This window comes from Apodemus sylvaticus, chromosome 23 (genome assembly GCF_947179515.1).
Source record: "Apodemus sylvaticus chromosome 23, mApoSyl1.1, whole genome shotgun sequence".
Classification (NCBI taxonomy): Eukaryota; Metazoa; Chordata; class Mammalia; order Rodentia; family Muridae; genus Apodemus; species Apodemus sylvaticus.
In genome coordinates this window covers 56,482,314-56,509,720 of record NC_067494.1, presented here as the reverse complement: position 1 = coordinate 56,509,720, position 27,407 = coordinate 56,482,314, and the positions used below count along the sequence as shown (strand labels likewise).

Here is a 27,407-nt window from a genome sequence, read left to right as displayed (position 1 = left end):
GTTTTTTGAGACAGGGTTTCTCTGTGTAGCCCTGACTGTCCTGGAACTCACTGCTGTGTCTATGATGCACACAGAACCCAATGTTACCGGAGAATCTTTTTCTAGTGATGCTATACGCTTTGATCTGTGCAACTGCAGTGCGCACCTCTGAACATATCTATCTAGCTGTTGTTATCTTTACTAATGACTGTTTATGACTGTACCATAATAGAATTATTCATTTATCTGAAGAAAGGACTGTGTTTATTTTTCCTTTGGGATCTGAATCACTTCCTGTTTGCATAGGACACAACATTTGTATTCCTCTTAGAAGGCAAGTATGGACCAATGCTTTACCAGACACCAGAACTCCTAATCATACATACATACATACATACATACATACATACATACATAAGGTCTGTTTTCAATCTATTCTCTGGACTTTTCTGGTCAATATAATAAATAATGTAACCAACAATACTGGACATAGTTTAGACCCTGTTTATATTACTCTTTTATGAAAATTATAAATATGTCCCTGTTCTTTTGTCCAGATGCTGAAGTAAAGAGAGAGAGAGTGGGGAGTGGGGGGGCTAGAAAAGGGGAAATCATTTGAAATGTAAATAAATTATATCGAATAAAAAAATGAAAAGAGAGAGAGAGAGAGAGAGGGGTCACTCAGCATGGTGACCTACGTTAACTGATCTGGGTCCTCATGGGAGATTTGTTACTGTCAAATAACAGTCAGTGATGTAATTACAATCAGTTGGTTCTATGGCATGTTCATAATTAGACTATTTTTTTTTACTCTGAACCATAGTATTAATAGCCTGGTATGATGGAGGCTGAACTCTCCCTAGGCCTAGGATTTGGATTAATAATTAGGTGGAACCTGAACAATGGCATATTTGGAAAATCCTGGCAGCATTAACCTCAATACAGACATACATGATCTAGTAATTTTAGACACACCTGTTCCAGTAATTTTAATTCTACTTTTGCAACCCTTTTCATATAACTTCTTGTGTAAAGTTGCCCTATGTTTTTGCTATAGGTAGCCTTAACATTATTATTAATCTGAATAGTGTGATTAGTTTTATTGTTAATTACAGGATTATGGTTAACTGTAATTGACCAGGCCATGGGAAGAAGGGTTTGTTGTAGCTACTATGATACAAGTCCTTGATAGATTTCTAAAAAGGACAAAATGTTTTATTGAATAGCTTATTGTTACCATCACAGGAATAATTATGATTGCAACAGTTTGTACAAAAACAGTAACATGATTCTCATAATTTATGAGTAAGACAAGCATTGATGAACAAATAGAATCAGAGGTAGGAGAGTTACAACAGATGGTTAAATTGTTGGGGAATCAGATTATAAATATGAAAAAACACAAATGTCTATGAAATATGATTGGAATTCCACTTACTTCTGTATTATCCCCACAGACCCTAATCAACAAAATTACATGTGAGAACATATCAAATACCACTCACAAGATTTCCAAAGGAATTTAAGTTTTGAGGTTTTAAACATTTTCAGATAGCTTATTAATTATTTCTTACAAGGATATGGCTGATGAAATAGCTAAATTGCTAGGAAGAAAGGCTCCTATTCCTGGTGGCAGATTATAACATATAATGCTTTTACTGGCCTAACATTATTGTTGAAAATTTGCTTATTTATAGAATACTCATGCAACAAATGACAATTAGATTTATCTACATCTTGAATGAAAACCACTCTAGACATACTGAGTTCAGGAAGAATTTCCAGATGTATAGTAGGGAAAGGCTTTGACAAATTCAATGTTATTTCTTTGGGGTCTCTAGAGAAGAATTTCTAGTATGCAGTGAGGCATGAACATAGCACACTGGAAACATAAATGATTTCTAATATAAATTTTCTGTTGTATGTCATTTCAGGGAATAACTAAAGGCTTGGTGACATCTTTTAGATTAACAAATATTGACTTCATTATGAATTTTTTGAGGTTGAACAAGTATAATGTTTTAATGAAAGGCTTCCAATAGTGCAACATTTTAGATTTTTCCTCACTATAACTCTCTAAGTTATAGTGAGGGAAGATTTAAATATTCCATAAAGGCTTCCCAGATTTCTCATGTTCATAATGTTTCTCTGGGGTGGAGCCTGCAGTGGTCCGTAAGGACAGCACTCTGGAAAAAGCATACACCACATTATTTACTATGGACTGTTTTCTCCCCAGTATGAATTTTGTGATGTCTTCTAAGGTTTGCCAGCGTGGTAAAGGATTTGTCACATTCGCTACATCTGTAAGGCTTCTCTCCTGTATGAATTCTGTAATGGATGTTAAGGTGTGATATGTGATAGAAGGCCTTACCACATTCTTTACAAGCATGAGGTTTCTCTCCTGCATGGACTTTCTCATGTGTTCTGAGAGATGAACATTTCGTAAACGATTTTTCACATTCATCGCATTTGTAAGGTTTCTCTCCAGTATGGGTTCTGTAATGAACTTTCAGATGTGACAGTTGATGGAAGGCCTTACCACATTCTTTACAAGCATGAGGTTTCTCTCCTGCATGGACGTTCTGATGTGTTCTGAGAGATGACTGTTTGGCAAAGGATTTGTCACATTCCTCACATTTGTAAAGCTTTGCAGCATGAGTGCTCTGGTGTCTCCTACAAGTTGAGCAGTGTGTAAAGGATTTGTCACATTCACTGCATTTGTAAGGCTTCTCCCCAGTATGGATTCTCTCATGGCTTTTAAGACAAGACAACTGGGAAAAGCCCTTACCACATTCTTTACACTGGTAAGGCTTCTCTCCAGTATGGGTTCTGTAATGGACTTTAAGGTATGACAACTTATAAAAGCACTTACCACATTCTTCACATTTGTAGGGTTTCTCTCCAGCATGAATTTTCTGATGTATCCTAAGTGTTGAACACTGGGTAAAGGATTTCTCACACTCCTTGCATTTGTACGGTTTCTCTCCAGTATGAGTTCTGGCATGTTTTCTAAGTTGAGACAACATATAAAAGGACTTACCACATTCCTTACATTTGAAAGGTTTCTCTCCAGTGTGAATTTTCTCATGTGCTCTAAGAGATGAGCAGCGGGTAAAATATTTGTCACATTTCTGACATTTATATAGTTTTCCAGCATGCATTTTCTGATGTTCTCTAAGAGATGAGGAGTAGGTAAAAGATTTGTCACATTCCTTACATTTGTATGGTTTCTCTCCAGTATGTGTTCTGGCATGTTTTTTAAGCTGGGACAGCATATAAAAGGACTTAATACATTCCTTACATTTGAAAGTTTTCTCTCCAGTGTGAATTTTCTCATGTGCTCTAAGAGATGAGCACCGGGTAAAGGATTTGTCACATTCCCAACATTTGTACAATTTTCCCTCAAGGATATTCTGATGTTCTCTAAGAGAAGAGCAGAAGGTAAAAGATATGTTACATTCCTTACATTTGAAAGGCTTTTCTCCAGAATGGATTCTGTAATGGGTTTCAAGATCTGAGAAGCACGTAAAGGCCTTGTCACATTCTGTGCATATCCATGGTTTCTCTCCAGTATAAGTTCCCTGATGTGTACTGAGGCTCGTGCAGGTCTTGAATCCTGTTCTACATTTCCTACACTTCTGTGGGTTTTCTCCACTATGGATTCTTAGCTGTACAAGTTTTGGGGTAGAACCAAAAGTTTTATCACATTCTTTATCTTCCTTCTCTCCTATGGAGATTCCATGAGTCTGACTTGTGTTTGAAAATAAACTTAAAGATTTGTCATAGTCTTTATATTTGCAAGGTTCTTCTCCAGTGTGCATACTGAGGTTTTCTGATTGAATACAGCCATCCCCGTGGTTACCAAATCTGTATTTGTTGCAGATTTCTGGAGTATTATTTGTTTTGTAAAGTACCCATCCAGAGGATTCATGAAGCATTTTGCTAAGTTCATTACATTCACTGGACTTCCATTGCATATCCACATGCTCACAGATGGTACTCTTTGAGTCTTGACTGAATACCTTCTCAGATTCACTGCGCATTTGATGGTTCTCTGGAAAATGAGTACAATCAGGGAAAGGAGGATTGAGGAATGATTAAACAGATTCAATATCTGAGTTCTCTGAGGTAAGTAAATACCATTCTTTAGAATAGAGCTCTCAGCAGAGGCTTTTCTATCATTCATTATTACTGTGTGGAAGCCACAGTACGAATGCTCAGAAGAACCTCATTCTGATCTCCATCACTGATAACAGTCTTTCTAGTCTTATCTAAACTGCATACCTTACAAAAAGTAAAATAAATAGTTTGAAAAAACTAGAGTGAACTTGGGAACAGAGCTCAAACAAGAGTGAACTTGGGAAAGAGCTCTCTGACCAATTACTTTTGAAACATGTTACTCTGTCTAATTGTTTTCCCCAGAAATATTGTAGAAATGTATAACACTAAGTTCAAAATATCTCCACTTAATATGTGTACTGCTACATAATCCCTGCTCAGAATAATCAAATTTCTTTTGACTTTAAAAACTTAGTATAACTTGATAGAACTAGGTGTGGTGCAGCATTATGTTAATCCCAGCATTTATCAGATAGATACAGACATATCTCTGTGAATTCCAGGCCAGCCTCGACTACATAGTGAATCCAAGACAGACAGAACTTCCTAGAAAGATCCTGTCTCAAAAGTATACAAAAAAAATAAAGCAAAAAAATACATGATAGAGATTTTTTTCTTAATAATTCATCACAAATAATACATGCAAAAAAAATGTCGAGCAGTGGTGGCACATGCCTTTAATCCCAGCAGTTGGAGGCAGAGGCAGGCAGATTTGACACCAGCCTTGTCTACAGAGTGATTCCCAAGACAGGTAGGAATACAGAGAAACCTGTCTCAAAAAAAATAGATCCAAAGAAAATATTTTTACTAAACATCCAAGGCTATAGCTGAAACAGGGCAGGGATGTCATGGGTAGTTGTTATGTAGTCTTTATTTCAAACCTTATACTGCCGGATATCTACAAACTCAGTCCTGTGTTCCCTGTCTTTCCTTAAATAGAAGTTCTCAAGTTTGCTCCTTTCATTGATTTCTAAGATTATGTTTTGGAAAAATCTTTGTGAGTTCTCCCATAAAGAGAGTCAATAGATGTAATATGAAGATACAGCTACAAGAAAGGAAATTATAGAGTTATCCTACTTCATGGACACCTGTTATATTTATAATGTACAATATTATTCAAACCTGAGGACATTAGTGATGTAGCAGTATAGAAAATTTCATATCCTCATGTTAGCATATAGTACATAACAAAAACATTCACTGATAATTTTGCACAGTGAACTCTCTAAAATAGTTAGGAGCTTGCCACTAGACAGTAGAATAGAATACTATTGGAAGAAACAAGGATGACTATTTCTTATTCAGATAACTCTTTCTTTTTCCAATTAGAATATTAAAATTAGAAAGAGATCAGGACAGAAAACTCAGTTTTTGATAAGTAACAAATCCTGTGTGAGATGGATGAGGAAAGAGAACTGGAACAGAGCAGGTGTTCAAGTCAATATCAGAAACAGGGCTCAGAAAACTGAACAGGGGACCAGGAGAGACTCACCAGAGTCATTGTCTCGGTCCTATACAGGACTAATTCTGAAAGTACATAGTATTAACAGTGAGATTCCAATTCTTTGTTTTTACTGTATTTTCCCCTTTCTTTTTTTACCCCCTTTGGAACAGGGTGTCTCTGTGTAGCCTTGGCTGTCATGGAACTTGCTCTATAGACAATGCCAGCCTTGAACTCACAGAGATCTGCCTCTTTGTAATAAAAGTGTGTACCACCATTGAAAAATTCCAATTCTTCTTGATCAGAATATCCATGTCAAAGACACTGGAGACCAGAAGGTATGTAGGATTTGGATGTGTTTTTATATGAGATCACTTTAAAACTAGTGGATATATTTTCAGGTCCTGGCTTTGGCAAGCCCTGTGGATGCAAATATAGAATAATTATAGAGCATCATGACTGGAATTTACAATAGAATAAAAACAATAAATTGACTGGGCAAGCTGAGAGATGTGAGTTTGATTTCCACAACCCACACAGAGGTAGAACGAACCGACTTTACAAAGTTGTACTCGGACCCGAGGAAAGTGAACTTTCCCACCTATTTGTAACATACATAAAACGATGAATAGATTTTTTTTTTTTAAAAAAAGAACAGATTAGAAATTTCACAAGTCAAAACAAACTCTTCCTTTTAAAACAAAACAGCAGCACTGGAACCACAGCAGGCTGGAGAGTCGGCTGGGTGTTTAGGAACGCTTTCCGCTCTCGCAGGGGAAGAACTTGTCAGTGTGACTAACAACTGACTATAACTCCTGCTCCGGAAATGCTCTTCTGACTTCCACAGGCTCCAGACACACAACTGGTGCACATACATGAAGACAAAACATTTAGATACATAAAAATAAACAAATCTTACGTAAATAGTTAATCTTTAAAAAAACAAAACAAGGAAAGGATCCATGACTGATTAAAAAGAAAGAGAAAAAGAAAATAATCAGAATCTACCTAAGTTAGCTCAGGCTAGGCATGGGACTCCTCACTACAGTCCCAGCTACAAAGGAGGCCGAAAGGGAGAAAACTTGAGATTGGGAGCTCGAAGCCCACTGTGGCAGCACAGTGCGACCTTATCTAATTAGATAAGCAGATAAAAACGAAACAGCTCCTGCTGAATCTAAGGAGAGTGGGACAAACAAAAATTAAGGGCCTCGGGTTCCTTAAGCTGTAGATACAAAGTAAACAGGAGAGCCAGGCTGATTCAAATGGCTGTACCTCATCTGACAGCAGCTCTGCCTTTGTTTGCTTGTCATAAAGGGGGCTGAATGGAATCGAATGCCTCGTGCCATCTAGATAAATCAGACCACTGAGCTACATTACTGGTACCTTTCTTGCTTTTCTTTTCTTTGGTTTAGTCATGTTACATTTATCTCTATTCATATTTTTTAAGTGTTGTCGTGCCAGGTACAAGCTAGTCTGATGAAAAGCTGCATCACAAAGCATCTGTAAGTTAGGCGTATGCTTAAGTTACTCTCCTTGTTAGCATGACCCAAATTCTTGAGATAGAGTCTCTTTTAGCCCAACCTGGCCTCCAACTCTCTATGTAGCTAAGGCTGAACTTGAACCCCAGACCTCCCATGTACATCCCAGGTCCTGTGCATGTGCTGCAACAGGCCTGTTTTACTCTTTTTACTATTTTGAGATAGAGTTTCACTAAGCTGCCCAAACAGGCTTTGAACTAATTTACTTTGCAGCTCAGGCTAGGCTTGAACTTGTGATCCCCCTGCCTCAGCTTCTCTGTAGCTCTAACTATAGGTTGGCACCCGCAAGCCTTCACTAAAAGTTCCATTGTTATGGAGTCTCAACTCAAAGTTCCTCTTGTTAACTGCTTCTCACCTAAGCCTATTATCTCCATTTCCCCAGTGTTGGCAGATGTCAGGCAGGATTTCCCAGCGCCCTGGGCCTCCTCTTAAGCTGTCCCCACCAGGCCCCCTGCTTGCTGACCTCCACTGTCAAGATTCACACCTTGTCTTCCTTGTTGCTTTCTCTCAAACTATAAAAAATATTGTCCCAAAGCTTGAGCAAAACAAAGAAAAGAAACCAAAAGAAAAGCTTCAAGTAATCCCTCATCGTTTCATCGTAGTAGCATTACTGAGAAAAAGAAATCACACAGTGCTAAAGTGTTTTTAACTTGAACAAGATAGAATTTTTTAATTTTTAAAATAAAAATTTCCTTTACTTTGAAAAAAAAAACCAGAACAATAAATTGAATACAAAGGAGTAAAGAAATTACTAAGATAGAGCTATGAAAAAAAGAACACTTTGTAAAAACTGTTAGTATGTTCTTTATTTTCAATGATTTTCTTTAAATATTCCCAATGTAGAAGATGCAAAAATGCTTCAAGAATGAGAAAGGCCAGCGTAGTCCTTTAGTCCCAGCAGCTGGAAGAGGCAGGTTATCCCTGAGTTTAAGGATAGCCTGGTGTACGAAGTAATTCCAGGGCAGTCAAGTCTACACAAAGGAAACCTATCTCAAAAAGCAAACGAACAAGCCAAAAAATCGTGACAGACTGGTTGTACAAACGGCTCAGTGAATAAGAGCACTTGATACTATTCCAGAGGACCAGGCTGAATATGCAACACTCACATGACAGCTCAAAATCCTCTGCAACTCCAGTTTCAGAGCATTCAAAGGCACCAGGTACACTAGTGGGGTACAGACATACATTCACACAAAGTCTCTATACACAGAGAATTGAAATAGAAAAGAACTGAAACAAAGAAAAAAAGAAAGATTAATATATATGTATTAATATATATGTGTGTATACACACACACACACACACAGACACATACACACATACAAATATATATATTGGCCATGAATCCACATCAAATCTAAGGATACAAAATATTGAATGAAGAAATTTTACAAAGATATCTGTGATAGTTTGAATGACAATGCCCAGCGTAGGCTAATATATTTGCAGGCTGAGTCTTCAATTGATAACTGAGGAAGGATTAGAAAGTGTGTCCTTGATAGAAAAGCGTCACTGGGAGTGTACTTTAAGGTTGCAAAAGTCAACACCAGGCTCAGTGTCACTCTGCCTGATGTCTTCGCATGAAAATATAAAGTGCTCTGCTATCTAGCACCATGCCTTCCTTCCTGAGTCATCATGCTCGCCACCATGATGATAATGGATTAAACCTTTGAAACTATTTGAAAGCCTCCAATTAAATACTTTCTTTTATAAGAGTTCCCTTGGTCATGATGTCTCTTCTGAGCAATAGTGGCCTGTCGCAGGAAAAAAAAAAAAACCAAAAAACAAAAGACAAAAAAAATAAACAAAAGCAGAAAAACAAAGCAAAACAATACACATACATACACATACATGCATAAATGATGAATGTTTAAATAGTCTTTTTCAGACCAAATGGAGAGACAGGTATAACAGCAGAGAGAAAACAGAACTCCATGAGTGACATGTGATCACTCATGATAACTGACACACTGATAAAAGCACTATCTTGCTCCACATGGGAAGAAAATATGGACGGAAGGTCATATTCCATAAAGATCCTAAACAATGCCTACCTAAATACCAAACACTATATAATCTGTGTAAGAAACACAACAAATATTTGTAGAAATATACAGAATCTCAGGGAATTAAATAGAGTTGAGATGTCCTCAGAGCAGAAAGAGTAACCATATATAGATACTCAGAGAAATACACATGAACACACACACACACACACACACACACACACACACACACACACAGAGAGAGAGAGAGAAGAGAGAGAGAGAGAGAGAGAGAGAGAGAGAGAGAGAGACAGAGAGACAGAGAGACAGAGAGGGAGACAGAAGAACATACATCATTTTTTTGGGGGTTTGTTTGTTTGTTTGTTTTTTCAAGACAGGGTTTCTCTGTATAGCCCTGGCTCTCCTGGAACTCACTCTGTTGACCAGGCTGACCTTGAACTCAGAAATCCACCTGCCTCTCCCCCCAAGTGCTGGGATTAAAGGCATGCACCACCACTGCTGGGCCATTCATTGTTTTTTTAAAGTCAGGGGTTTACTATGCCTGGCCAGCAAGAATTCACCTGTAGATCAGGCTATCTTTTAACTTACAAATATCTGCCTTACTCCTGCCAGCCTTTCACTGAGATTCACGCAGGGCTAGAATAAAAGGTATGCATAACCACCCCCAGTTATAGACACTATGCTTAATAAAATAATAAAAACCCTGTACAGAATAAACACAAACAAAAAACAAATGAGCAAAACAATCTCTAGTGAGACAGAACACGGCAAAACTGTTTTCTGTGTTTCCTTCCCTTTTCACTTAAGTACCTCCTTCGTGCTGATTCACTTACCTCTATCTGGTTTAGCCACCATCTCGTCTGTCTTCACATTCCAGGGTATAGAGATTTGTTCCAGACAGGGGACCAGGTCTGCCTTGCACACAATAATGCCTGCATATTAGAAATTGGCATACACACTCAAAAAGTAGCATATTGTTGAATTCTACAGGACATACCGGATATCTAAGAGAGGACATAATAGAAAGCTCTAGATATGATTTGCTAATCATGTAGTTTTACAAGTATTTATGGAAGTCATGAATAGACGGTTTAGTGGTCATAAGGAGCAGTTTTTGTTCCCAGCCTCCTGGGGAAGCTCACACTCCTCTGCAACTTTAGATTCAGGGCACTTGTTGCTTTTTGCTGGCTTAGTCAGGCACTTTGAGCATGCAGGCTATCATCCATGCATAAATAAAATAAATAAATCTGAAGAAAGATTAGGGAACATTCTCAGTTTGTAGACCATGTTCTGCTTCCAGTTAAAACTGAGTAAAATGTAATGATGTAAATGGAACTCCAGGATGCAGGTGGGTGGAGACAGCTGCCACTGGGTCTCTAAATGTATTGTGGACCCAAAAGTACTGGGTCTGGCAAGCCTGCCTAAGGGGTGGTGTGATGCAGTTCCTGTCCCTGGAGAGCAGCTACGGCATTGATCCCAGGATGCACTTGATAGCTGCTGTTGCCCTGAATCTTATCTGCTGTCTCTTTTATCTGTTTTACTTTAAATCTCTCTTGCTGGGGAATATACTTCCCCCATTACTTAGAGCTAATGACTCTATAACAAATGAAACAGATGCGGTTCTCAGGAATGGGAAATGCAGGTGGTCACAAGGCTGTGCGGGATGAGGAACAGGTTTTCCACTTGGTCTTTAGGGCCATGGGAAAGGATCTAGAGAATATAACCATAGAGGCCATAAAAGCCCACAAAGCTCTTTGTAGAAATTGTTCATTGTAGACGTGGTCAAACTTGGGAGTCATGAGGAGACATATGTACCCTCCAGTCCAATGACTGCTGCATTAATTAACCAGGATGAACTTGGAGACATCAAGAATAGAGAGTTAATATGGTCTCAAGAAGAAAAGGCATGGATAGGAAAAGAAGGAGGAATCTATAAAGAAACAACCACATGATAGATGGGTTTATTTTATAGGAGGAAGGCTTGTCTTTGATTTAGAAACAAATAGTATTAAAAGAAGAGTAACGAGGCCATGAAATTGCTAGGATAAACAAAGATTAGAGAATTAAAAGATGATGTACAAGCATATAAAGATAGTAGTACTTTGTTTTCCTAGCTACTTAAAGGTTTGGGAATGACAATATCTAGAGAGATATTATACAGAGCTAGATGCTTTACTTGCATAAATTTTAAAACCTTGTAAGAAATTGTTTTGACCTTTGCAGTCTATCATCTTTCTGTTCTTTTTTTATATATATTTTTATTTTCTGTATTCTTTGTTTACATTCCAAAAGTTTTCCCCTTTCCCAGGTTCCCCCTCCCATATGTCCCATAAGTCCTCTTCTCTCCATCCATTCTCCTATCTTTCCCCCTCCCTTTTCTCTGTCCTGGTACTCCCCTGCAATGCTGGATCAAGTCTTTCCAGGATTAGGGCCCTCTTCTTCCTTCTTCATGGGAATCATTTAATATGCTAATTGCATCTTCAGTATTCAGAGCTTCAGGGCTACTGAATATCCACTTATCAAAAATTGCATTCCATGTGTATTCTTTTGTGATTGCATTACCTCGCTTAAGATGATATTTTCCAGTTCCAACCATTTGCCTAAAAAATTCATGAATTCATTGTTTTTAATTGCTGAATAGTACTCAATTGTGTATATATACCACATTTTCTGTATTCATTCCTCCATTGAGGGATATCTAGGTTCTTTTCAGCTTCTGGCTATTATAAATAAGGCTGCTATGAACATAGTGGCGCATGTGTCCTTATTGCATGCTGGGGAATCCTCTGGGTATATGCTCAGGAGAGGTATAGCAGGGTCCTCTGGAAATGTCATGTCCAGTTATCTTAGGAACTACCAGACTGATTTCCATAGTGGCTGTACCATCTTACATTCCCACCAGCAGTGAAGGAGTGTTCCTCTTTTTCCGCATCCTCGCCAACACCTGCTGTCTCCTGAGTTTTTAACTGTCTCCTGAGTTTTTAACCTCAGCCATTCTGACTGGTATGAGGTGAAATCTCAGGGTTGTTTTGATTTGCATTTCCCTAATGACTAATGATGTTGAGCATTTCTTAAGGTGCTTCTTGGCCATCCGAATTTCTTCAGGTGAAAATTCTTCTTCTGGGGAAATTAGTATCCCAGACCTCAAGCAATACTACAGAGCAATAGTGTTAAAAACTGCATGGTATTGGCACAGGGACAGGCAAGTGGACCAATGGAATAGAATTGAAGACCCAGAATGAATCCACACACCTATGGTCACTTGATCTTCGACAAAGGAGCTGAAAACATCCAGTGGAAAAAAGATAGCCTTTTCAACAAATGGTACTGGTTCAATTGGAGGTCAGCATGCAGGAGAATGCGAATTGATCCATTCTTATCTCCTTGTACTAAGCTCAACTCCAAGTGGATCAAGGACCTCCACATAAAACCAGACACACTGAAACTAATAGAAAAGAAACTGGGGAAAACCCTTGAGGACATGGGCACAGGGGAAAAGTTCCTGAACAGAACACCAATAGCTTATGCTCTAAGATCAAGAATTGACAAATGGGACCTCATAAAATTACAAAGTTTCTGTAAGGCAAAGGACACCGTCAAAAGAACGAAACAGCAACCAACAAATTGGGAAAAGATCTTCACCAACCCTACATCCGATAGAGGGCTGATATCCAATATATACAAAGAACTCAAGAAGTTAGACCCCAGGGAACCAAATAACCCTATTAAAAATGGGGTACAAATCATCTTTCTGTTCTTAAATGAAAATAGTTATGAAATGCTGTCTGCTGTATTAGGAAACCAAGAGCTGTGCTCAGCTACCCATGAAGAATAGGCTGTGTAAACTTATAAGGAAATGTGTTTTTGCTTTGTGTTTGTTTCTGTTGTAAGGAAGCAGGGCAGGGACTAGTGATCTGGAATTCATAAAATTAGTGTAAATTTAAGGATTTCTTTCTTTTCTTTCTTTCTTTTTTTTTTTTTTTTGATTTGGTTTTTTCGAGACAGGGTTTCTCTGTATAGCCCTGGCTGTCCTGGAACTCACTCTGTAGACCAGGCTGGCCTCGAACTAAGAAATCCACCTGCCTCTGCCTCCCAGAGTGCTGGGATTACAGGCGTGCGCCACCACCGCCCCGCTAAGGATTTCTTAAAAATGTATTAACAATGGTCAAAGCCTTGATGATGTAACTTACTAAATAAAAGACTGAGTTCAGGATCTCTGGTTGGAAGAAGGAAAAAGAATGAGAACATTGAAGAAAGAAAAAGAATGAGAAAACTGAAGAAGGTAAGAAAACAGAAGCAGGAAGAAGAACGGAGAAGAAGGAAGAATGGTGAGAATCCTCTGGCAAACAGAGAGCATTAAGATTGACAGCTTGCATCCACTGCTGACTCCGAGTCATTGTGGAATCAGAGCAGCTCCCATTCCCCACCTTTTTCAGGACCCTCCTCATGCTGAGGCCAGACCTCAAAAGGAAGTTTTCATAGTACCTCCAAAAGGAAAAACATCAGATAACAGGAAGAAGTTTTCATTAACATAATTTGCCTAGTTTCCTATAGTTTTTAAGACAGCTACTCTATAGTCTCCACACCTATACAGTACGTATATATCAAGGATGAATTAGGAATTATGCAAGAATAATGTTCTTACCCACAGACACAAGGTTGCTGTAATTTTCTAACATTACACCAATGTATAAAGCCCTCTGAGCAGAGTCCAGGTATTCCCACTCCTCCTGGGAGAAGTCCACAGCCACATCGCAGAATGTCAACAGACCCTGCAATGAAAATGTTTACTGTAAGCAGACTTCTCCTATATACAGAGTATAAGGAAAATAGGCCCTTTTTTTTTTCTGTAAATGAAGAAGCACAGTTATTCAGTAAGATGCTTTTTTTGGAATCATGATACTCCAAAACACATTTTGTAGCTCTGGGAAAACAGGATATCATATTTTCAAAAACAATATTCTTTTAGGGTATATAATACAGAAGTTTAAGGTCTGGAAAGAGAAATATACCTTCTATGAAGGAGGTGTTAATTTCACATAGAATCATATTGTATGCATTTCAGATATAAAATTTGTGATGAGCAAAGTTGTGCCTCTAAATATCAAAATAATAGACCTCACTAAAATACTGACACAGGATCAATCTTCTCTGCAGTTGGGACTTCAGTTGGGATTCTAATGCTCTAAAAATCCATACCCCAGTTCCACAATTTTTAATAGCAAAGAGGCAGAACTTGGGAAGCAGAATCTATGGATGAATTTAATGTCAAAGAGTCTTAAATACCAGGCATGGTAGAACACACTTTAAATCTCAATACTCAGGAGGTAAAGGAAGGCAGATTTCTTTGCATTCCAGGCTTATATAGTGAATTCCAAACTGTAAAGTAAGACTCTGTCTCAAAATAATAAATAAATCATATAAATAATAAATAAATAATGTAAGTAAGTCTGTCAGAGAGTCCTGGTTTTCTTATAGTAAGAAGGAAATAACAACAATCCAAATCATCAATTCTCCAAACTTTCACCATAAAGGATATTATTTCATGAATGGCCTTTAATCCCAGTCAGTGCTCAGGAGGCAGAGGCAGGCAGATCTCTGGGTCTACAAAGCAAGTTCAGGGCATCCAAGGTTGTTACATAGAGAAACTCTGCCTTGAAAAACAAAAACAAACAAACAAACAAACGAACAAACAAAATCATTTTATGAGATTTTGACAACTATGAAGTACATATAGAAATCAGTAATAGTCACACTTGAGATAATATACTTATTTTTTCTAAAAATATACATCATCCAAGAAAGACAAATAGCAATTTTGCAAATATCTGCGATGTTTCATTTCTGAAGAATTATCAAGGATGTACCCTTAATTCCTGCACTTGGGAGGCAGAGGCGGAGGCGGAGGCAGGCAGATCTCTATGGTTCTAGGACAGCCTGGTCTAAAGAGCAAGTTCCAGGACAGACAAGGCTACACAGAGGAACCTGTGTACAACAGCAACAGCAACAGCAACAACAACAACAATAATAACAACAACAACAAGAAACAGCAAAAAAAAAAAGAAAGAAAGAAAGAAAAAAGGGAGCGAGAGGAGAGAGGGTGGAAAGAAGGAAGGAAGGAAGAAAAGAAGGAAGGAAGAAGAGTACTAAAGAAACTATAGCCTGGATCTACTGACTAGACTATTACTTTAGTCCAGTGGCGTTCAATCTTCCTAATACAGGAACACTTTAATACAGTTCCTCATGCTGTGTGAGCCTCAACCATAAAATTATTTCTGTTGCTCCTGCATACCTGTACTTCTTTACTCTTTTGAATCGTAATGCAAACATTTTTGGAAACAGAAGTTTGCCAGAGGTGTCATCGCCCACAGATTGAAAACCACTGCTTAAAGTCAACACACATAGAACTGAGTGTTCCACACTTCCTAGAGAGCTTCAGTACTCTGTATTAAGGTCACAGACTGTATGGTCTTGTCTATTTTTCTATAAACAGTTTAGTGGTGCTAGAGAGGAATTCCAGGTGTCTTTCATAAAACTGGTTTGAGGAAACCTGATAGATCTTTCAATCAGAGCATCTGTAGAACATGAGGCCTTCCGCACTAATATATGTTGAAGCCTGCTCAACCAGCATAGGTGCAGCCATTTTGTTCCATAACTACCAATTATTTTATATTGTTACTGACACAGAAAAATAGCTTGACTCTGAGCAGGGTCAAGCTGATCACTTACCCTGTTATATTCTGAGGCTTATTAATCTTAAGAAATAACATAACCATACGTTCCACTCAGGACCAATCAGAATATAGGTCAGAACTGTTCTTGTCGAGCTAGCTGAAATAGCTTGAGTCAGGGCCGACCACTGGCTTCCTGTATCTGCACATGAGCTCATGGTGGTTTTTGCCTATATACACTGGCTCTGGGAAACATTTGTGGCTGCAGTTTAGCTTCAGACTCTATACTGTGTCCCTGATCAATCAGTTTTGGGGTGTGCTTTCAGTGAACCAGCTTGTTTAACTGAGATAAATGTCTGAGTCATTTTTGCGACAATTTCCAGACCTCGATTATATCCTCTGTAGCAATTGGGGATCAACACGTTTCTTTGATCATCGTCACCATAGTGGAAAACATTTTCAGAATACAGATCTTAAATTAATTTACCCTTACAAACTTAAGTCTGAGGAGAATAGACCGGAGGGAAGGCTATGCTTTATTAGAAATGTACATTTACATGGTTAATCTTATCTATCAGAAGAAAAATAAAACAAATACTTTAGATAACATTAACACAGAATTAAAGGCCTGCAGTCAACCTGCTGATGGTGGCAGTAGTGTATACCTTTGGTCCCAGCACTTAGGAGGCAAAGGCAGGTAGATCTGTGAGTTTGAAGTCAGTCTGATCCACAGAACAAGTTCCAAGAGAGCCAGGACTATACAGAGAAACCCTGTATCAAAAAACTAGACATATAACTATTCTATAGATGAGAAGTGGACATGACACTGACCTGGAGTGTATTTACTGGAGAACCAGCCATTTCTCCCTATTGTCTTTCTGTGAGTTTCCTCTTCTTGTACTTTTGTACCTAAAATTAATATTAAAAGCTGTTACGAAGCCAGGCAGTGGTGGTGTATGCCTTTAATCCCAGAACTTGGGAGGCAGAGACAGGGTGGATCTCTGTGAGTTTGATGCCAACCTGATCTACAGAGGTAGCTCCAGGACAGCCAAGGCTATACACAGAGAAACCCTGTCTCTAAAACAAACAAAGAAGCTTCTCACCAATCCCTGCCTCAACTTCCCCCAACATACCTGTATACTTTATTACTATCTTCTCTCTCTTCACCATCCAGGGTTCCTTGTTCCAGTTCATCAGTGAGTCCTGGATACGAGAAAAAGATTCATCAGTAAGTACCAGGATTTCTAACACAGTTCTATGCTCAACTAGATAAAGAGAAAACTAAATAGAGAATTTTACAAACGATTCCCCATCTGTCATGCGGTGTCAGAATGCTGAAAATATTCAGGGAGGGTTTTCAGTTTGTATAACTTAAATCCCACCTTTTATCACAGCTCAGCCAAAACTAAAGGGCGGGGAAGATGATTCAGTAGCTGTTGCTCTTTTAGAGGACCGAGGACCAGCACTCCCACTCATCTGCAATTCCAATCCCAAGGTCTTCGACCCTTCTTCCAGCCTCTGTAGCACAAGGCATGAGAGTGGTATAGACATACATGTAAGCAAAAACATACAAGCAAATAAAAAGCTTAAAAAATTAAAAACCCCTCAAGAGCGGAAATAAAACTTCATGATTGAGATGACAATATTATACACTACCGAGTCTCTGATTTTATCATGGAACAAAAATAAAAGAAACCTAACACTTCCCCAAATGAGAAACACGAGGAATAAAGAATACTTTGTAATAATTTCTTTCCTGCTTTGAGATTCTTTCACTGTAATGAGATGTGATGTGAGGTTTATCCACACAAAGCTCACACACATGCACCCTGGTTTGAGAAGGAACCTGAGGATGAGAAAAGAATAGATCAAGAAAACTATCCTCACACACAGTGGCCAAACGGCTGTGCTTCTATTGCTCTAGAATAAGCACTCTGAGACCCCACCAATAGATGGCACAGATGGACTAACTGAAGGTGGGGGAGCTCTGAAAGGCTCCTGGTCTCCAGGCCAGTTCGTATTTGCATTTCATAGTCTACAAGCACAAGGTGGGGCCAGGAGGAAGACAAGCAGGACCTCCCGAAAGCATAAAGGCAGTTAGCTTGGGGGCTTTTCAAATGCAGGTTACAGCTGACAGATGTAAGCTTTGGGGTTAAGGTTGCTAAGGGCAACACTTTTGTTTCAGCCACCTGGCCAGGCCATTCTGTTCCACTTAGCAAGGTGAAGTTGTAGAGCACTACAGCAGTGCTTTAAGTAAATCATTAAATAAATCAGTAATTCGGTATCAAATAAATGGCCCTTTCTACCGCATTCTACTTTAATTCTAACACGGAGTCTCTATGCAAAAAGCCGTCCTGAGCAGAGTGTAGACATTCCCTCTTTCCCTCGGACAAGTCCACAGCCACATCACTGAAGATCAGCAAATCCTGAAATAAAAAGCAACAGTTTGGCCATATGCCCTTGAGTAAAGTGCAGTTTATGAACCAAGGACACATCGGATTAGAAACTCTTTTCTGCTGTAAGCGGCCACAATTATTCAAAGGTCCTTTCTACTGCGGTGCTCTGTAACTGTGAACATACTGTGGCCTGATATCCTCACACTCAGTACGCATAAGGTGCCCTTGTGGACTTTAAGATGTAAGACCCCGACACCCGAATACAAGATTTGAGTACTGTATTTACATCATAGAATGTGTGCATCTCAGATGACAAATTAGTGATAAAATTCTACATAGTAAATATTAATGATGACAACTATAACTGGAATTCGTGAAAATACATTTGTGATTCTTCTGTCCATCCTTATGTGGCTGACAATCCACCAGCTCGAAATGCGACTCTCTAGAAAAGCTTGCATAATTTAAGGTGCTTTGTTGTTTCCGAACTAACAAAGACAATTGTGAGATCATTTTTAAGAGAATATGTTGAAACCTTCAAAGAAAAAAAAATCAGAAATTGTCCAGTTCATAGGAGCTCATGAGAGCAGAGTCCTAACGAACAGCCCAGAAACCGATCGCACCCTGCTGCGCTGCAGCCCCGCAGCTGCTCTGACCTGGGAGGTTCCAGGGCCGCCGGGCTGCGGTTCCCGCCGCTGCGCTGCTGACTGCGGCCTCTCCCAGGATGCCCCGCGCGGCACCTGCGGCTTAAGGGAGTTTTCACGTCTCCGCAAGACTCGGGGCAGTGTCCTTGGCCCAGGTTCTGCACTGTGTGTCCCCGAAATTCCTGAGGGAGCGGCGAGCTTTGCTGAGGGCCTCCCCTGCTTTTGGGCATTTGTTGCTACTCGGGTCCCGCCCACTGAGAAGTTCCTCGCACACGTACTCAATCCCGCCCACCTACCCAGTCCCGCCCACCTACCCAGTCCCGTCCACCTACCCAGTCCCGCCCACCTACCCAGTCCCGCCCACCTACTTCCTCTTCCGTTTAGTTCCTCAAGGGTCCCAGCTGTGGCTTGGCCTGGAAACTGCAGGTGTCCAATGCCCACTGAGAAAAGGTGAAAAGGGGCAGTGTCCTTTAAGGACAGCGAGTTAGGGGCAGACTACAAAACAGTTTTAGAAACTGTTCAATGGAGTGAAAGCACAAAGAAAGGGAACAAATATCTGAACGAACTTACAAGGACAGAATACTAGACATTAAGAAATCACAAGCAAAGGGTAAGGGGAAAATAAATTCAATAAGGCGAAGTGTTAAGGAAAACTCAACATGAAATAAAGGGGAAAAAAGAAAATTCAGTGGGCGGTAGTGGTGCAAGCCTGTAAAATCTTAGTACAAGGACTAGCCTGGTCTACAGAGTGAGTTCCAGCACAGCCGGGGCTACACAACAAGATTCTGTCTTGAAGACAAAAGGTAGAAGCTCTCAGTACGGATAGGCTATATTTCTTGGTAATCTGTTCCTGACATTTTGGGCTTCCTTCATTTTCTTGATGAAAAGTTGAACACGTCCCTTTGTTTGTCTATTGTGTCACAGGTCGCATGGAGTAACAAAACCCTGAATTTTTGATGTTTTGATCTTGGGATTCTTTATTTATTTCTTTAAAGGCTTTCTGACAACACATTGGCAGGCATCAGTTTCTTTACAGACATTGAAAGAAATCCCTCCCTCCTTCCCTCCCTTTACTCAGCATCAGACACATGCTGCTTTGGGTAAAGATACCGTGCTTTATGGGAAAACCTTGTCATTCCCATCACTGATTGGGACAACAAAATCCTTTGTCTCTTCAAGCAGAGCATAAGCAAATTCTTCTCTGGCCAAGTGCTTCTCATAAAATTTCTGACAGTTGCTGGGAAACTGCACCTGCCTCCCCGGGAAAGAATATTCAGTTTCATCTTAGCATTGCTAACTTATGAGGTGGTATCATGAACCTGACTAAATTTTATGAACACAGCACCAATACACAAAAACTAGGATTCTAATTACAATGTTGCCTATATGTGTTGGACTGATCAAATCTCAAATAGAACAAACATACAATGTGTGCTAAAAATATCAAGTAAAATATTTGGGGGTTATTCCCCCCCCAATTACTGAATACTACAAGCAACACAAAAACGACCACAGTGAACAATGAAGATGCACAACACCTCCAGCCATTGAAGTACATAGAAATGACAAAATAAGAACAAGTATCATCTTCATGACTAGAAATACACAATATGCAGTTCATATTTTTTTAACTTTTAAAGCCTTCTGGTGGAGGCACATGCCTTTTATCCCAGTACTCAGGAAGAAGAGGCAGACAGTTCTCACTGAGTTCCAGGCCAGCCTGGTCTACAGTGAGTTCCATGACAGCCAGAGCTACACAAAGAAACTCTGTCTCTAAAAACCAAAATATTACTGTTATTACTATTTATTATTATTATTATTATTATTATTATTATTATTACTTGATGGCATGGTACATACCTTTAATCCCAGCACTCAGCAGGCAGATCTCTTTGGGTTCAGCGCTATACTACTCTACATAGTGAGTTTCAGGCCATACAAAGCTATATAGTGAGACCCTTGTCTTACTTTACTATTGCTGTGATAAGGAAAAATGACCAAGGCAACTTATTAAAGAAAGCATTTAATTGGGTTTACTGTTTCAGATGGTTAGTTATTCAAATAATCAAACACACACATGCACATACATGCACACACACATGACACTGACCTAATTGTGGCAGTTAATATATCTATAGATTAATCTTCTTTATTATAAAAAACACATTCAAATTCTATCTTTCTAATCATTTTCAGCTTTACATGTTAGCTTATGAGTTATATTTATCATGTTGTGGCAATGAGTGTAACTTATCCATGCCATTAAACAATAAATAGCCTTGCTATTATTCATTATTCCATGTTCTCTCCAGTCACTGACAACCAGCATTTATTTATTTTTCCCCATCTACCATCTATTTTCTATCATACCTTCTTATAATTGAAGTCATTGTGGTTTATATTTCATGTCTTTACATGACAGAGTCCACAAAGTTCTATTATATTATCATGGATAAGACCATTTTATGCATTTTTATGGTAGAATGGTATTTTACTCAGAAGGATCACATTTTTTGACATACATTTGTTGATGGACATTAAAGACGATCCCATGTTCTATGATTTAACCATGACTATGTGCATCTCTAACCCACATTGAATTACTTCCTTTGAGTGTGTCCAAGATTTGAACTGCATCCTCATAGGGTTAATGAAACTCCTCACTAGCTCTTCATAATGTTGTCCTGTACTCATATCCACTGATAGGACACTTTCAGGCTGTATTGTCCAACATGATCGTCAGCCCTAGTGATGTTTGCCTTTAAGATTATAGCCATTTCTTGATGCAGCATTGTAGGGGATTTCCAGGACGGAGAAGTGGGAGGGGGTTGATTGGGGAACGGGTGGAGGGAAGAGGGCTTATGGGGAGGGGGGAACTGTGAAAGGGAAAATCATTTGGAATGTAAACAAAGAATATAGAAAATAATAAAAAAAGAAAAAATAAAGGTAGAAAAAAAGAAAAAAAGAGTATAGCCATTGTTACTTCATACTGTACTGTCCCATACAGTTCATTCCATCTTTCTAATCATTATATATGTGGAACCTTATTTATCTGGTAGGCATTTGTATATGTTTTGAAAAATGCTTAGAAAGTAATTTATTTTTAATTGGTCATTCATGCTGTAATATCATGTTTTATATATACTTGCCTACATATAATTATGTGTTTGTGTATGGATGATAACCAGATTATGTTTTCCCTCTGGGAATAGTATTGAAATATTGTATATAACAAATAGGATGTGAGAGGTGGGAAGGTAAGGAAGAAAGATTCCGCAGGTAAAGCCCAAATGAATCTTAGTAAGGCGCCAACAGTTTCATAGTACACTGTATGCATTACTGTTGACACTGCTGGGAGAACAACTCAAAACTGTTATAAAAGAAAAAGTGTCACCGAGCAGTGGTGGTGCACGCCTTTAATCCCAGCACTTGGGAGGCAGACACAGGCGGATTTCTGAGTTCGAGACCAGCCTGGTCTACAGAGTGAGTTCCAGGACAGTCAGGGCTACACAGAGAAGCCCTGTCTCAAAAAAACAAAACAAAACAAAACAAGACAAAAGAAAAGAAGAAGAAAAAGAAATAGTGTGTTTTTGGAAGTTAGAGCACCAGTCTGCCATATGGGCTGAGGACATACATGAATCTTAAATTGTATTCATTATTGATGGGTAGACTATATTTAGGTATCCTGAGACTATTAGAAGGTATTCATTCCATTGAATTGTACAACTTTATCTATTAACCATCTTTTCCTCATCCCCATCAATACTCTTGATCACCTGTAAGGAACACTACTCTGTGCTCTAAAATTCACATTATATCCTTCTGCAGGAAGGTGAGATGAATATTGCCCTGTGCACCACACTTTACTTAAGAATCTACCTTAAGTGTTACTATGAAATGCGAGGATTCTTACATTTTCACCATTTATTCATGGACAAATTACATAGAGGCTCTAATATTGTCAAGGCACACCCCTGTACTCACATGCAGAGAGGAACAGACTCCACAATTATCAGCTTCTGTGGACATTATATCTATAAAAGAGATTTTTGGTGATAACAAGGATTGTTTCTCAGATGACCAAATTGCCATCTCAGACAATTATAGCTCTGGAAGAAGGTGACATTGTAAAATCTCAGAGTCATAACTAGGGACTTGTCCTCTATGCTCTCACAGTGCCTGTCAGTACAAGTTCCCTGAGCTCACTGTCTGCAGCAGGACAGTCAAGTGCATGCTTATATTTCACTACAGTGAGTAGAATCTGTAAGAGAGGTGCAAAGACTGTGGGGAAGTGATCTTGTGGGTAAGTCGCTTCATGTTTTTGAACCTAATACTGGATAATGCCAGGATTTAGAAAGAGGCGTAATTCCTGAGGCATGAGCTGAGACAGAAAAGTGAATGATAAACACCAAGGAGGACTACATAAAAATGTACAGAAACGGTGGGGTTGCAAATTGGTACAACCACTCTGGAAATCAGTCTGGCGGTTCCTCCGAAAAATGGGCACCTCACTTCCAGAAGATCCTGCTATACCACTCCTGGGCATATACCCAGAGGATTCCCCACCATGTAATAAGGATGCATGTTCCACTATGTTCATAGCAGCCCTATTTATAATTGCCAGATGCTGGAAAGAACCCAGGTATCCCTCAACAGAAGAGTGGATGCAAAAAAATGTGGTATATCTACACAATGGAGTACTATTCAGCCATTAGAAACAATGAATTCATGAAATTCTTAGGCAAATGGATGGAGCTAGAGAACATCATACTAAGTGAGGTAACCCAGACTCAAAAGGTGAATCATGGTATGCACTCACTAATAAGTGGATATTAACCTAGAAAACTGGAATACCCAAAACATAATCCACACATCAAATGAGGTACAAGAAGAAAGGAGGAGTGGCCCCTGGTTCTGGAAAGACTCAGTGAAGCAGTATTCAGCAAAACCAGAACGGGGAAGTGGGAAGGGGTGGGAGGGAGGACAGGGGAAGAGAAGGGGGCTTACGGGACTTTCGGGGAGTGGGGGGCTAGAAAAGGGGAAATCATTTGAAATGTAAATAAATTATATCGAATAAAAAAATTTAAAAAAATGTACAGAAACAGTATATCTAAATTTTAAGAACAGAAACATCTTTGACCCTGCTGTATGAAGTAGCATATTTTAATATAAACAAGGTCCTTGTGAAATTTTGAGTTGCTTTTGGTTAAAACTCTTTCATTCCTGACATCCTATGGGCATATAGCATACAAGAGAGAGTCACATATATTTTAGTAGTTAAGTTTAAACAGTATCTATTTATTCATTCATTCATTTATTGTTTTTTTTTTCTTTTTCAAGATAAGGTTCATCTGTGTAGCCTTGGCTGTTCTGGTACTCACCATGCAGGCCAGGCTGTCCTCAAGAGACTCATGTGCCCCTGCCTCTTGCTTGCTTGGATTAAAGGTGCATGCCACTACCAACCCGCTTAATATTTTTCAGTATATAAAGAATCTCATTTTTTTCTGGTTTATAAAGTTTAAATCATGCCAGTTTTCTGAGGTGTCAGTTGTGCTAACTGAATTAATGATTTTAAAAATGTGTCTAGAGAGCCTGGAGAGACGCCTCTATGCTTCAGAGCACTTGCTGCTTTTCAAAGGATTGGGCTTTGATTCCTACCACTCACAATCACCTATAGCTCCAGTTCAGAGGCTCTGATGTTCTCTTCAGAATCTTATGTGCAGCAGGCACACAGGCATAATATATACTGTATGTAGTATATTAGTACATATAGTATATTAGATATATTAGAATATATCATCTCAGCAGGGAACATGCTGAGAGCTATATCCTGATCCACAGATCAAGAGAAAGGTAGGTGGAGGAGGTAGACAGACATGAAGACAGAGACATAGAGAAAGACAAGACAGACACTGGTCCTGGTGTGGGCCTTTGAAAACTCACAGGTCCAGTGACATACCTCCTCCAACAAAGCCACGTGGCACAGCCAGTTCAGATATTTTCTGTTTGTCTGGAGTGATTTAAAACAGCAAAGATTGATAGCCTAAATGCAGGATCTAAAATAAATGTGTTCGCTTTGGAGGAGACTCTTTGAATTCTTTAAATTTGAGTTACAGGGCTGATAACAAGAATAAAATCTGTTCTGTTTGTATTTTCTAATCATAACTGAACGTGTAACCTTAGACATACAATAAAACATCAACACATAACCTGTACCAGTTTGATAATCAGTAGTCTGTCGTTGTTCTGTGAAACCCGAGTAAATAAAGAAGCACCTCGTTGCTAGTCACTCAGAGCTGGAAAATAGCTCGATTACTCGTGAGTCAGAGCTGATAAATTCCCTTGACCACTGCCTGACTCCTTCCCTCTCCTTGTTGAACCTTTTATTTCCACTACAGGTTATCCTGTCAGCAACAACCCTTGGCTGAGAAACTGTCCCACCCAGAAGCTCCCTGTCCCTGCATGCCACACTTACTAATCCTTCTCCAGTATTGCAACTCCGTGATGCTTGTGCATTCAAATACTGGAACCTATTGGGGCCATTTTACTCAAACCATTACATTCAGGGAAGGCATTCTCATAAAACACATTTTAATAGTTTAGTATATAGAAAAAATCACAGTGTTCTGTAAATACATTCTTATTGATTAAAAATTAATTTAGCCAAGTATGGTGGTGCTCAATCTCTATGAGTTCTAAAACAACTAGAGCTACACAGTCAGACCCTGTCTCAAAACAAAACAACAAAAAACAACCTCCCCCCAAACCCAGTAACAATTAGTAATTGATATTAGTCCTATAATACATTTTAATTTATACTGGCTGCATGTCTCCCAAATGTAATTGCTAATAATTGATAGTAACTTGTTTTACCCATTAACAGGATATGTAGAGCTATGTTCATCAGTACCTGATTCTTGGTTGTTTTAAGGACATCACTAACAGCCCCATGGCTCTGGGTGGTCACAGGTTGAGTAGAAAGGATGCCAAATGTACAAGCACCTTTGTCTTCCTATGCTTGGTGGTTCATGGTTTGATAAGTGGGACTAGCCCAGTGTATGTAACAACAATATTATGAAGTCAACAGGTTGAAGACCCTGTTCTTTGGAGCAGCAAAGTGCCACACCATGCAGTCATGTCATCAGTCCCCGATGTCTTGATTGGGAACCATGCCACGAGCATGATTTCCTGTCTGTCCAGGTATTAGCAGCAAGCTAAGCTATGAAAACTATCCTGCTTCTACGTAACACCTTCACAACAAGTAACACTTTTGTCTCTCATCATTAATGTCATAGACACATGAGTGTTTTGCCAGCATGTCTGTATGTGTACAATGTTCTTGCCTGGTAGCCCAAGACTCAGAAGTTGTCAGATACCCTGGAACTTCAGTTGTAAGCCACCAAGAGAATGCTGGGACTCAAACTCTGTTCCTCTGGAAGAATAATAGTGTTTTTAGCCAATAAGCCATCTCTTCAGACCCAGAAACCTCATTCTCATGATGGAGGGAATCTGCATTATCTAGCACTGATTCGCCAACTGACAGTGCACCTTCCTCTATTCAGCAGAGACTTCTGAGTATCCAGTTCTCTTTGACTGCAGATGGGGTAGAACACTCCACAATTCTTTTCATTAATTACATGGACTTTCAAAAAGAACACATGGTTACTGCTCACCTCAGAACCTTTAATCACGACAAAAGCAAATATTAACAAACAGGCACACACACACAGGCACACACACACACACACACGAACACTGGCATGTTTAGCCATAAAGAGTGCTAAGAATAAGCCTAATTATTATGGCAAACTCATTAATAATATCATAAATCTCAGGCTACTAATGTTAAGAGGTCAAGCTAGGGGTATGATGAGTTAACCACATTTGCATTTGTGTTTCTCACCACGTCCCAATATTATGACTTCTACCTTAAAATTTTGGAAGTTATCTTGGCCTAGAAACACGTCTCTGTCTGGCTATGGTCTTCTGCATCTTTGCCATTTCCACTCATAGGAGAACCACAAGCTCCAAGCAGTTGAACGGATGGGTAGAAGAGATCGGTCTCTGTCATCTGTGGATTACTCTTAACCAATGTGGCCGTGATCTAGCTATACTAGATAAAAGGTAAGTTAGACAAACTTTGTGTTCAGCCAGAGGGTCTCTTATGTTTCTAAGAAAGTAGAGCACGCGCATGGCTGATCTGTTTTCCTCATTTCTCACATGGCACTGTTATTGAACACCTAAGTCAACAGCACCAGTGACAGCCTGACAAGTTCTGTGCAACTCAAATGCCAGCATGGCTAGGAGGAGGGGTTCCTCACACCAGTAGCTGGAGTCAAACCCTACAAAAAGCAAGAGTATGAGAAACACTGAAGAGATAAAATATGGGTGCGGCACATGTATATGAAGCCAGGAAATTCCAGAGTGTGCAGGAAAATTACTTTTCAGTGCTCAAGAAAGTTGGAGAGTATTTATTTTAACTGAAAAGCACAGTGATTCATATAGAAACATTAAGACACAACAAATGTGTTTCAGAAAAGAAATCAAATGAGTAAGAGAATTTGTTGTGTATTTGATTGGATGAGGAATTAGTTTTTTTCAGAGATGGCCCCT

At 39.2% G+C, this 27,407-nt stretch overlaps 3 protein-coding genes across 8 annotated transcripts in view; all 3 read right to left on the bottom strand.

Annotated features, from left to right (window-relative positions):
* The window catches only part of LOC127673894 (zinc finger protein 420-like), a 261,819-nt gene extending 242,963 nt beyond the window's left edge, over positions 1-18,856 (bottom strand). The window contains exon 1 of the mRNA XM_052169647.1: positions 18,807-18,856. The gene's annotated coding sequence lies outside the window, so the exon portion shown is untranslated. The remainder of the gene's footprint in view (positions 1-18,806) is intronic.
* Positions 1-19,057, bottom strand: part of LOC127673904 (zinc finger protein 501-like) — a 210,918-nt gene extending 191,861 nt beyond the window's left edge. For both annotated transcript variants that reach the window (XM_052169674.1, XM_052169679.1), the window contains exon 1: positions 18,807-19,057. In XM_052169674.1, coding sequence (XP_052025634.1) covers positions 18,807-19,024 — 218 coding nt within the window. In that variant the 5' untranslated portion in view covers positions 19,025-19,057. The remainder of the gene's footprint in view (positions 1-18,806) is intronic.
* On the bottom strand, positions 1,169-18,885 carry LOC127673898 (zinc finger protein 93-like). Of its 5 annotated transcripts, XM_052169660.1 has the most exons (8): positions 18,807-18,885; positions 17,137-17,272; positions 16,888-16,957; positions 16,586-16,663; positions 13,729-13,855; positions 9,917-10,015; positions 3,505-4,033; positions 1,169-3,402 (listed from the first exon to the last, which is right to left on the bottom strand). In XM_052169660.1, exons 4-8 carry the CDS (start codon positions 16,613-16,615, stop codon positions 2,187-2,189), a joined length of 2,001 nt encoding a protein of 666 aa, XP_052025620.1. In that variant the 5' UTR covers positions 16,616-16,663; positions 16,888-16,957; positions 17,137-17,272; positions 18,807-18,885; the 3' UTR covers positions 1,169-2,186. The 5 variants fall into 5 exon arrangements, with proteins under 5 accessions (XP_052025620.1, XP_052025617.1, XP_052025619.1 ...); XM_052169657.1 differs by having other exon boundaries at positions 1,169-4,033; XM_052169659.1 differs by having other exon boundaries at positions 1,169-4,033; positions 9,917-9,994.
* Positions 19,058-27,407: the final 8,350 nt, after the last annotated feature.